Source organism: Pelodiscus sinensis, chromosome 1 (genome assembly GCF_049634645.1).
Source record: "Pelodiscus sinensis isolate JC-2024 chromosome 1, ASM4963464v1, whole genome shotgun sequence".
Lineage (NCBI taxonomy): Eukaryota > Metazoa > Chordata > Testudines > Trionychidae > Pelodiscus > Pelodiscus sinensis.
This window is the reverse complement of record NC_134711.1, coordinates 188377064-188389865: the sequence shown is the minus strand read 5'-3', so window position 1 is coordinate 188389865 and position 12802 is coordinate 188377064. Positions and strand designations below refer to the sequence as shown.

General features: G+C 41.2%; 1 protein-coding gene across 4 annotated transcripts in view; it reads right to left on the bottom strand.

Moving 5' to 3' along the window:
* Positions 1 to 12188, bottom strand: part of IGSF5 (immunoglobulin superfamily member 5) — a 48818-nt gene extending 36630 nt beyond the window's left edge. For 3 of the 4 annotated variants that reach the window (XM_006122366.4, XM_075912088.1, XM_075912084.1), the window contains exons 1-2: positions 11952 to 12188; positions 7150 to 7228 (exon numbers count right to left, since the gene is read on the bottom strand). In XM_006122366.4, the coding sequence (XP_006122428.2) occupies positions 7150 to 7207 (58 nt within the window). In that variant the 5' untranslated portion in view covers positions 7208 to 7228; positions 11952 to 12188. The remainder of the gene's footprint in view (positions 1 to 7149; positions 7229 to 11951) is intronic. The other variant, XM_006122367.4, reaches the window with a different exon arrangement.
* Positions 12189 to 12802: the final 614 nt, after the last annotated feature.

Here is a 12802-nt window from a genome sequence, read left to right as displayed (position 1 = left end):
GATTGAAACTGACTTTAATAGCTATCATGAGGTTCAAACTATACACAACCATTTTTAGAATTCACTCCAGAAACATGTGGTTTTTCCAAAGTCCTAAGTTACATAACAGACCTAAAAACCTAATGGATTTTCAACACAGTGTGCAGGGATTTAGTAATACAATTAATTTATTCCTTAGCTAGTGATCTTACTCCCTTGATATGGTAGCAGTAGAAGAGGGGATCATTAAAAGTTAGAAAGGGCACCTGGAAAATCATCTTGGTAGATAACTTATAGACATATTTTCCAGAATAATATCTCATGGACCCAAACTCAACACTGCTTTACTCTGCACATTTCTAGGTTACAGCATCTGTAGTTTAAGTACAATTGCAGGTTCATGAAGATTTAACAGAAACTTCTTCTCAACCCTTATTTAGAGCTGGGGCTTATACAACAAAAAGTACATTATAGAACTCACTGTACGGCATTCAGAATGACAAAAGTGGAGGTGCATCTCAATTATATGCACTGGGGCAATGGCATGTTGAATAGTAATCTAATGTATATGATTTTTGAATGTTCATTGTGCACTCATTTGGATATGAAATATTTCACAGAACTGATATAACTTTGTATTCTTTTGGATCCTAAAATAATCAGTAATCCCTTCAGTCTTAATTTACCTCCCACTGGTATCTAAATAATAAATCTATCATAATATTTTGCAGTTATAGCTGTTTTTGTCTTTGTGCTACTTCCATCTTGGAAATAATTTACGAATGGTAGCTAAACACTTTTCATAAGCCTAGTGAAGCAGAATTTAAATATATCATACTCAGATTAATATCTGGAAAAGTAATGCAGAGATTATAGCAGCAATGGGCAACCCAGGGTAGTGAGTGAGCCTCATGAGTGGCCCTCCTTCATCTCAGTGGGCCGCAAAATTGTCATAACCAAGACAGTCTCCTGGTTTGCTAACTACACTTGCATACCTAGAATTAGCAAGATGTACCAACGGAACCATAGCAGCGCTTTGACTGGATTCAGAGAGAGCACATGGCTCTCACAGTGTTGTGTGAAATTGGCATGCACCTCACTTCACGTGCCCTTTATTTATGTGTGTGTCACTTTAGTAATACTGCTAGGAAGAAAATGAAGTGGATGGAAACTAACGGAATCTGGAAGCCCTGCATGTAGACAGTGGTAAATAATATGTCACATAGAACCCTGATGGGCCACACAGGTTGCCCAGCACTGGATTACAGGAAAGACCTACAAAAGGATTTACACAGTGGATACCTCAACCCTAAATTAGGCACTAAGGCTCCCTATGTCTGGCCACAATTGAGAGACTAAAAGTGGGATCCACAAAACCAGCAAACTGAACAGGGAGCCACCTATGGCAGCTTTAAATTACTGTGGGGATATATTAAATCAACACTTCTCTCAATGTACGCACCCACATCTCCCTGAGTAGCACTGGACACTTTGGGGGCAAAGCGACGGCATATGGGTCTGTTCCTTCAGGAAGGGAGGTTGCGGCCACGTGCCACTTCCACTTTTGCAGCATCCTTCCTCCTGAGTCTAAGGACTAGTTAGACAGAACAAAACCTTCTCCAGTATCTTCTGCCAAAAGTCAGTCATTTACCTCTTGTTTCAAAGAGAAGCTTCTTCTCTTTATTTTTTAAACTTTTATTATTTGTCTTACAAGATCATGTAAGCCTGAATAAATATGAGCTCCCATGGTGCCAGGAAAGGTAGAAACATAATAATAGTCAGCCCTGCCAAGAAGAGCCCCAAACCTAAGTAGAAAAGTATGCATTAACCCTGTTTTTCAACAGATGGGTTAACTGACATGCCAAAGGTAAAGGATGTCTATGGAAGAACTAGAAATTGAGTTCATATCTTCTGAGACTCAGGCGAGTGTTTTGCCCACAAGACTAGCATTCCCTAATTCAACCCCAATATTGTCATCATGGCTGGTTGGTTGGTGGTCTGCAGAAAGGTCTGCATTGGACAGGGTGGGCTGTGGGACCACTGTGAGAACTGCTGCTCTACACCATGCACAGTGATCCATGAAATCATAGTGTCCATTTGCTTTTGTGTGATAAGGTGTGGGCTAGTAAAGCATTACGTTGCCTTCGGCATATCAGTAAGGGTATGTCTACACTAGCTCGTTAGTTTGAGACAGGTAGGGTAATTAGGGCAACCAGAGTTGCAAACGAAGCCCGGGATTTAAATATCATTTGCATGTTCCCGGGCGCCGCCATTTTTAAATCCCCCTTAGTCCGAACTCCGTGCCCGCGGCTACACGCGGCACCGAGTAGGTAGTTTGAATTAGAGATCCTAATTCGAACTACCGTTACTCCTCATTCCACGAGAAGTAACAGTAGTTCAAATTAGGATCTCTAATTTGAACTACCTATTCCGTGCCGCGTGTAGTCGCGGGCACAGAGTTCGGACTAAGAGGGATTTAAAAATGGTGGCGCCCAGGAATATGCAAATGAAGCCTGGGATATTTAAATCCCGGGCTTCATTTGCAACTCCAGTTGCCCTAATTACCCTACCTAGCTCAAACTAACGAACTAGTGTAGACATACCCTAAATGTTTAGAAAAGGATCAATACTGGGGAAAGTTCATAAGAAGAATATTTCATTTAAGCCTAAGGGCACATTTCTGTAGCTGGTGATTCAGCCATCCAACCTTTTCCAAAGGCATTCCTAATTGTTTTATGAATGGTTGCTCCCCACTGTGTCACACTAACTCACTGTATTAGATATTATGTTTCCTTCAGATATAAAGGTTTTTTTATTTACAGTTATTCAGTGCCAATGACAAATGGTGAACAAGTTCATGAGCCAACATTTATCCAAAATCCATCCCTTCTTACTATCATTTTCCTGTCCTCACCTGTTCTTCATCTCAGAGTGGGCAGGGAGAAATCTGATTTTCAAATGGGTGTTTGGGTACCTGGGAAGAAATTGCCTCTTTCTCCTTCAGCTTCCTACACCCCAGATTATACTGCTTCTACTTGATAATTGACAAATTAAGACACATTACAGCAAGAGGTAGGAAGGAAAATGTTTACTCCCATGTCCTTGTTAATCATTTTTCTAGCTTTGTTATGGTATTTTTAAAGCCCACACAGCCACCTCCTTTTTCTTTTTATCTCCCACTGCAAATTCTCCCACATGCTGAGTCTTCCTTTATCTCCCTATAGGAGATGGAAAAGAAGGAGAATGCTCCCTCTTTATAGCAGATGAGTGAGAGCTCACTCTTTCTCTCTCCCGGCCCCTGCACACACTCCACCCCACGCCCCTACACACACACAATCTGCCTTAATTTATTCCCTGCTCAGCAACTCTCGTTTTCTGGACTGATGTCAAAGCAGAGACCTCCGGGGCCTCACTGATTCAGCACCACTAGATGCTGATTGACTGGCATGAGACAAGTCTCTGTGATGTCACTAATTCAACACTTACAACCTGCTGAGAGGATGCCAAGACACGGACCTTTGTGAGCTCACTAACTAGGATTTCAAGGCTTGGGGGCCTTTGGCTCAGCACTTCTAGTTTTTCTATGCTAGTGTCAAAAGTTATGCTACTTTGAACTTACATACACATCTCTAGCTTTCTGGAATGAGAGCAAACAGATATTAGGAATAATTTTAAAAGGGATAGAGAATAAGACACTTATTGCCTCTATATAAATCCATGTTATGCCTACATCTTGAATATTGCGTACACATGTGGTCACCTCATCTCAAAAAAGATATATTGGCATTGCAAAAGGTTCAGAAAAGGGCAACATAAATGATTAGAGATTTGGAACAGGTGCCATCTGAAGAGAGATTAAAAAGACTGGGACTTTTCAGCTTAGAAAAGAGGAGACTATAGGGGGATATGATAGAAGTCTATAAAATCATGACAGGTATTGAGAATGTGAATAAGGAAAAGTTATTTACTAATTCCCATTACATAAGAACTAAGGTCACCAAATGAAATTAATAGATAGCAGTTTTAAAACAAATAAATTGAATTTTTTATTCATGCAGCACACAGTCAACCTGTGGAACTCCTTGCCAAAGGGAATGTTATGAAAACCAGGACTTTAACAGGGCTCAAAAAATAACTAGATGAATTCATGGAGGATAGATCCATAAATATTTATTCTCCAGGATGGATAGGAATAGTATCCCTAGCTTCTGTTTGTCAAAGGCTGAAAATGGATGACAATAGAGGGATCACTTGATGATTACCTGTTTTTGTTCAGTCTCTCTGGCCACTGTCAGAAGACAGGATACTGGGCTAGATGGGCCTTTGGTCTGACCCAGTCTGGCCATTCTAATGTTCTTATGATTTCAAGGCCAGATGCTATGCAGTTATTGATTAAGCACCTCTTAAGCACCTTTTGTTGTGCTGATGTGAAATAACATATTTTTCTGAAATCACTGGAACAGCACCACTAGTTTGGTAAGATGATGCCCAGTTTTACAGGCCCTTATGAATTACTGGCTCAGCAAGAGTCGCCAGATGTCCTGATTCACTAAGATTTTCCCAGTTTGAAGGGAGAAGTCTCACAATACTGTTAGCACTGGGGATTTGTTCCACCTTCACCAAAATACCTACTCAATCTCAGTGAGAACAGGTGGTGGAGAGAGGAAGCATTCCTAGAACTGTTTCTTGTGTAATGGTGAGATCGGAGATATCCCGGAGGTATCCCGGAAAAATAATGCCGCATCCAAGGAACGCGCCTGCTTTTTCAAAAAAAAATCAAAAAAGCGGATGCGCTCTTTTGCCATCCCTGTAAACCTCATTCTACAAGGCATAAGGGATGTGTCGAAAGAGAGCTTTTTTCTGAAATTTGCTGCCTTGTAGACATGCCAAATTTCAGAAAAGCCTCTTTTGAAAGTAAATCAGAAAAAGATGCACAATTTGCGGTACTCAATCTAACCCTGCAGTCTAGACATAGCCAAACTAAGAAACAAGAAAATGTGGCTCTTTCCAGATGAGAGGAAAAAGAGCAGGCTCTGAACCACTGCTCCTTTTATAATAGAGAAGGGAGAAATAGAAGTAAAAGGACTAGATGCAGAAGGAGGATTGGTTGGGGGCTGAGTGTTTCTACAAACCCAGGAGAGGAGCAGAGATGGGCCACATGGTGCCAAAGGAAGCACTGGAGCCTGCAGACAGGTAGTGGGGAGAAATTAATTGGTTTAAGGAAGGAGAGCAGCATTAAGTGGTTTGCAGAATTGACTTGTGGGGGATTAATTACTTTACTGTGGCAGAATGTATTTATTGGATGGGGAGGAAAGGAGAGGCAAACAAGAGCTTGGGCCAGCTGATTGGGCGTGGCTGCTTAAAGCAGGGTTAAAAGAAGAGAAAGGGCGTGAACAAGAGAAAAAAGAACACACAGCTCTGCTGGGCAGGCTGGAAGCTGTGTGATGACAACTAGGGAGGAGAAGTTTCAGATCTACCTGATTTGGACCTGGACCTGCCCCAGTGAGTGAGCGAGCAGAGACCGTAGGAAGGAGTAGGAATGCCTGGAGCCCAGGAGGTAGGAGGGATGAGGTGTGTAGGGGGTCAAAGTAGAGGAGTCAGGACAACAGATGGCAGGAAGTTCATGGCAGAGGAAAGGCTTCAGTTTAGATGAGATGGAGCTGATTTTTGTATTTTATCAACTGGTCACTGTTGCTGCTGTGTAACTGTCCTTGGTTTACACTTTGTAAACCTGGTCACCCTGGGCCTACACCCCTAACTGGCTAGCCTGCTGTGGAAGTGCAAGTCCCTGTGAGGAAGGTAAGCAGTGGTTAAAACAGATTGAAGAGGGAAGGAGGTGCTTCATAATTCTGGTGGCTTTATGTCATCATAAAGAGTGAGATAAGGTGAAATGTGTCAATAGTGTCTTCTGTGAGAGACAGGGCATAGGAATGATAAGGGAATAAATGTGTGTGAAAGATGTCTATGACCCCAAGTAGGTGCCAAACATAGTGGGAGTGAGCATGTAAATGTATTACTAGGGAAACAACCCTTGTGTGCTTTATCTCATCCCCATTGATGGCCATTTTCGTTCTTCTTGAGTCTGTCAAGGAGAGGATTTCCTCTGAACGGGAGGGAGGGTTGGAAGTAGCAAGGTCTGTCGCTTCCCCTCTCAGTCCTTTAGGGAAAAGCGGCCAGGAGACATATGGGTACATCTACACAACAGGGCCAAAGTTGAATTAAGCTATGCAACTTCAGTTACGTTCATTGTGTAGCTTAAGTCGAAATAGCTTAACTCGGCTTTAGGTTCTGTCTACACAGCAGGAAGCCGAAGGAAGAACACTCTTCTTTGGACTTCCCTTATTCCTCCTGAAATGAGGGTTACCATGAGTCGGAGTAAGAAGTCCTCCAGCTCAACATTATTTCAAAATAACAGCTTGTAATGTAAATGTGCGCTATGTTATTTTGGAATAACATCAGTTATTCCAAAATAACGTTGCTGTGTAGGTGTACATCAGTTATTCCAAAATAACGTTGCTGTGTAGGTGTACATCAGTTATTCCAAAATAACGTTGCTGTGTAGATGTACAATAGTGTGCTGTAGAAAAAATGCAGCAGAGGTAGTTAGGAGATTCTCAGCTTGGGGGATTTTTTTTGTTCCATCAGGTACTGGTGTTGCTTCTCGTGTAGGTGGAAAGGCCTGGTGCCTCAAACAGTCCCCAGGTAGATATAGCTCTCCCTGCTGCTCCCAAATGAAAATCTGCTGCCTGATGAGCCATTTCCTGAGGCAGCGAAGAGGCAGGAGGAGGTGGAACTCTGCATGGAGCTGAGCTCCCTCACCTCTGGAGAGGGCATGAAGAGGGAACACTTTGCTTTTAAAGTAACTGCTGTCTTCCCTTTGCCATGATCTTCCTGGCATCTGCTTCATTGACTCCTCTATGCCTCTCCCCTGCCCCCCCGCCTCCCCCCCCCCCACTCCTTACTGTAACCCTTTCTAACACCTTCATATTGGAGTCAGGCTTGACACATAAAGCAATCCCTTTTAAGATGAGCTGGTGAAGTCATGCACTATTAACAGTTACTGTGACACATACAGTTGATACTGACTGTAATAGATATTTACAGTGCTTTAAAAATTAGTTTATAAATGGTGTCCATTATGAGTTATTTCACAGATAAGCAGTGTCCTACCTGTTAGTGAGGCGAATAGGATAAAAGTGAACAGAATAAATTTCTGGAGGCTATCCATTGGAACATTTTCTCCTGCAACCTAGGACAAAAAGGCATCCAGTTGTCATTGGATAGTTATAAGGAAGCTACCCAACATGAATTGTTAAGGAAATCAGTAAGGTGTTGCTGCTGGTTTTATATCACTCTAACATTTAAACATCTGTCTCTATGTAACCTGTACTACACATATGTGGAGAAGATTAAAGGTGCCTTAACGATAATGAAAATGGATTGTGAGTACCTGGGAGGAATAATTCTGAGTTGTTTGCAACCAAATGAGCACGTCCGCCATGCTGCTGGTAGTGTTCTGTCAGATTAAAGTACTTTATAGTCACTCATAGAAATGTCTTCTAAAATAATTGGATGGGGTTTGATTCATGCCTGAGGCTATCCCTGGGATGTGTTTAATCAGCATAGCTCCAGGCGCTTTCACTACATTTCCACTCCAGCCAGCACCACACACTTTGAACGCTATTCGGGCTGCCTCTGGGACCCCAGCATAGTGGGTTTTGTAGGAATAGTGGTTGTCTGCAACTCCTTCTTTGTGGGCTTCTCACCCTAAGTGTCCTCTGCTAGAACCCACACTAGGTTCAAGCCCATTTTATTCCCTCATGATGAGGCTCGGCAGAATTTGAGTTTGGGGGTTGTTTTGTAATTTTGATAGCTAATAATTTTTATGCATCTTTCATTTCTATCATTTATTTTTCTCTATTTACATTTCAGAATTGTAAGAAATTGTGGGTGATAACACAACAGGAAGGGGAAACAATAATTATTTAATGACACTAGCCATTGATATTCAACATTTATAAAGCTTTATAATCATAAGAGCACAGATTGTCAGTACAGGTATCAGCTGCCAAAATATGCAAAGTAAATAGCCTTACATTAAATTTTCATAAGTTCTCAAGCAGCATTGTTATTATTTTGCTTGTTGGTAAATGTTGATTAATTCCAATGAAATATTATTCTTTGATTTGTGTGTGTACAGTGAAATAAATGTTTATTGACATTTATCAAATAAATCTGGTGTTTCCTAGCCTACTCATAATGAATTAATATTGGTTATGTTTCCAGAGAATTTCTGACCAAACAAATTACAATGTATCATTGTTAAAACATGATTGTCAAAGGCACTGATATTACTCTTACTACTGCACAATCCATCTGCACACAAATTCCGATCACCTGTCAGTTAGGGTACATCTACACAGTGGCGCTATTTCGGGATAACTTCTGTTATCCCAAAATAGCATTCTGCATGTCTTAACAGCACACCTGTTATTATGAAATACTTTCAAAATACTGGGCTTCTTATTCTGGCTTCCTGTAAAGCTTGTTGCACGAGGATTAAGGAAGACTCCAGAATAGTGATTTATTGCAAAATTAGTGCTGTAGACAGCACCAAATTTCAAAATGAGCTATTTTGAAATCAGCTACGCAATTTGTGTAGCACAAATTGTGTAGTTTCTTTTGAGGTACGCTCTACTGTGTAGACGTACCCTAATATACTAACACTTTTGTTTCCCTGAAATTACAATATCATCTATATTTCTTCTTCTCCCTGTCCTGATAGGGGTACAATATTGGTATTATATGCATCTGTGCAGATAAGGTGACACTTGCCACACAAGATAGCTACACAACCCTATCTCTGCCCCTGTAGACAACCAAGAGAATGTGGGGATATTTCACAGTACTTTACTTCCCCAGCATAACACTACTCAGATCTTTTATTCACACAATCCAACTAGGCTTTTAGGCCTGATCTACACTACAGCGGAAGGTCAAATTAAGATATGCAACTCCAGCTATGTTAATTACGTAGCTGGAGTTGATGTATCTTAAAGCGCATTTCCGTACTGTCCACACAGTGGGAGGCCGACGGGAGCAAATGCTCCCATCGGCTTCCCTTACTCCTCACAATAGGAATACCAGATGCCAGCAGGAGCTACTCTCAGCTTTCAGTTTACGGGTCTATATTAGACCCTCTAAATTGAATTCCAGAAGATTGACCTCTGGAGCATCAATCTTCCATGTGGTGTAGGCCTGACCTTAGTGTGCTCTGTGGAGTGTCATTGATCCTGAGACTACTTGCTGTTGACCGACAGGGACAAAAGGACACATTGAGCTTCCTCTGCATTTGTGCAATCACAGTTAAAGAGGCTGTCTGTACATTAAGCTGTGTCCTAATATTACTTTTCTGTGTTTTACTCAGGTCAGGAAAGACAAATATCTCCATTCCCAAAAGCAAACCTCTGCTGGAATCACAAAGGGTATGTCTACACTACCCTCCTAGTTCGAACTAGGAGGGTAATGTATGCATACCGCACTTGCTAATGAAGCCCGGGATTTGAATTTCCCGGGCTTCATTAGCATAAGCGGGGAGCCGCCATTTTTAAATCCCCGCTGCTTCGAACCCCGTGCAGCGCGGCTACACGGGGCTCGAACTAGGTAGTTCGGACTAGGGTGCCTATTCCGAACTACCGGTACACCTCGTTTCACGAGGAATAACGGTAGTTCGGAATAGGAACCTAGTCCGAACTACGTAGTTCGAGCCCCGTGTAGCCGCGCTGCACGGGGTTCGAAGCAGCGGGGATTTAAAAATGGCGGCTCCCCACTTATGCTAATGAAGCCCGGGAAATTCAAATCCCGGGCTTCATTAGCAAGTGCGGTATGCATACATTACCCCGCTAGTTCGAACTAGCGGGGTAGTGTAGACATACCCAAAGAGGGCAGACTTAAGGTGGTAAGGATTGTCCTGTATGAGAGTACCATGTCAGCACTACATTTCCCAGGCACATCTACATGTAAAGATGAGGCTGTCAGACTCAGCTCTCAAAGATATACTTATGCTAGCTCTCATCAATTTAATCTACTAAAATAATAGCCTCCTGAGCATAAATTCATCCACACCTTATGCTTATGGGGTAGCTAATCCATGCCACTATTTGCTGTTGCTCATGCTAGCATGGCTACAGTATTATGTTTAGTACAGTAGTTCAATGAGAGCTAGTACAAATATGTCTACTTGAGCTGAGAATCATACCCCAGCTCCAAGTAGAGATGCCGTGCAATCCCAGTTTTGTACTATTTGTATGTGGTTTGTTTTCTTTTATCCCTAATATTTATTTAAGGAGTGTGTGGGAGAGGCCTTGCTTGTGTGTCATTACACACTTTTGACTTTAGGGAATTAAACTCATGTATTCAGGAAGAGGCTGAGGACCAAAGGACACAGTTTTGTGCCCATAACCTTTACTCCCTGTAACAAAGTACTGTGGCCTTTAAATAGACCTTGCTTTGTGACAGGCAGACCCTTACTGTGGATGCTGTACAAATTAGCAGCACAGCAGTAGCACTATGTATTCCCTATAACAATGGAGTTTTATTTTTCCTTTCTTTGAAAAGCAATACTACCCAAGGAAAAAAAGGCTGTCGAGACCATTTTATTTCTCTTGAACAAATCCAGTACCTTGCTATGTTACAGTAAGAGCCTGTATTTAAAGGGTCTATATTGATTACCAGTAGGGACTTTGTGATTATAGCTAGGTGGAAAAGGCAAATTTCTACCACAGATGAATTTGAGCACTTCCTAGAATTAAGGCCCTTAAAGGAATGTACAGAATGTCTGTGGCTCCCTCCCACCCTGGAAGTATTTGTGCTGTAGCTACCTCTTGCAAGATAGCTAGAACTGTGAGATCAGGTCCTGACAACTGAAATAACCAAACAAGCAAAAAAGACTTTTCAATTTATTTAATTTCAATTTAAAAGTTAGAGTATGTTTTTGTTAGCGATTCAAGGTCTTAGATATATAGGTATAAATATATGCCTAAGATCTTGAATTACTAACAAAAACTCAGAATGTCCCAGAGGGGTGTTTTATTTTATGCCATGTTAGTCTGTAACTTTAAAATCGAGTAGTCCTTACAGACTAACAAATATATATAAAGTATGAGCGCAAATAACAGAATCCAAGATATATATAACAGCAAAAGCAGTTACCTGTCAACTGTAGGACCCATGTTAATTAAACTAATTAAGTGAGCTGAGATGAATGACACTAGGTGCTGCAGAACAATGGAGAATCAGGACTGATACACATAAACGAGCGTGAATTGAAAATAAACATGGAATTTAAGGCTTAGCTCAAATGCCATACTAGCAAATGAATGAAGACTGAGACATGTAAAGAGAGGTTACACAATGAATGCTGAGGTTCTGATCCTGCACTGAAGCCTATATTGGAGGACCCCTTTGGTCACAAGAACTTTAGTGAAGTCAGTGGGGCTCTGTATCTTCTGGTCAGTTCTGTTCTATTCTATAAAGGTTGTCGTGCGGCTCTCATCCCCATAGTACTTGAGTGCCTTCCGGTAATATATTAATTCCTAACGTCTGCAAACACACCTTGTTGATCTTTAGGAGCGGTAGTTGCAGGCTCAGGGCCTACATTAACGCGAAAAAGTGAATACAAGAACAATGTATGACCACGCTCATTGTTCCCACATGTACCTGAACTTAGTGGAGGGGTTTTAAGATGTATTTCAGATCCAGTTCCTTATGGCAGAATATTTAACAGCTAACTGGGAACACAGCTGGAAAACAATGTGTTTCTCAAATACCATTTCTAACCCCAGGAAAGATTTTTAAAACTATCTAGCTCCAGTTTTGATTGATTCTGGTTACATTATTTCATTTATGTATAAAATCCATTATAAAATCTGTATTCCATTTGAAACTAATAAACACAGAAGATGTTTTCTTACCTTTGCTGTGAAGTTTATCTTTTAAAAGTCTTGGATAAATTCTCAGATAGTCTCAAATGAACAAAAATCTACCATCTGTGGCATCTGGATACAAATAACGCCTCCTGCACGCGCACACACACGCACACACTGAATGACTCTCCAAAGTGTTAATTTCTCTTTACAGTTCTGCTGGATGATCTTAAAAAAATGGTTCCTGTGTAGTTTCTGTTCAGTTTGTCATAGCTGTACTTTGCAGGGACAACATATTTGTGATAAGATAAGGTTAGCTTCCACAACCAATGAGTATGTTCCTTTATTAATTATTAACAAGTACTGTGAAAAGAATTTGGTAAACATCTATGATGTGGATCCAGAAACAAATTGCATATAAATGTGACCTGAGATGTTAAGTTGATGATGATATAACTAAGGATTGCTCATTGACATTGCCTCGCATTGAACTCTCAGATTATTCCTGTGTGAGCGTTTATTGCAATGATCAGTAAATCCAGAGTTACCTCCCCGTGGATTTGTTGAGATTTATTGTGTTTACACCGAAGTAAAGGGGTATGTCTACACTGCAGCATTATTTTGAAATATCTTATTTTGAAATAGTTAATTTGAAATAAGTTATTTCAAAATAACGTGTCTACACACAAAATGCATTACAAAATAGCGTTTTACTATTTTGAAATAGCGCATCCATGCTGAGTGGATGCTGAATCACATTTAAGGCCAGCAGGAAACCGGTCCAGCAGGGCACCAGGTCAGGACTTTCTGTGTGGGGCTGCTGCCTGAGGCTATCTGAGGCCTGTGCTTAAAGGGACACCCCCTGGACAGCCGGTTCTCAGGTTTCCCTGATTGCTTGC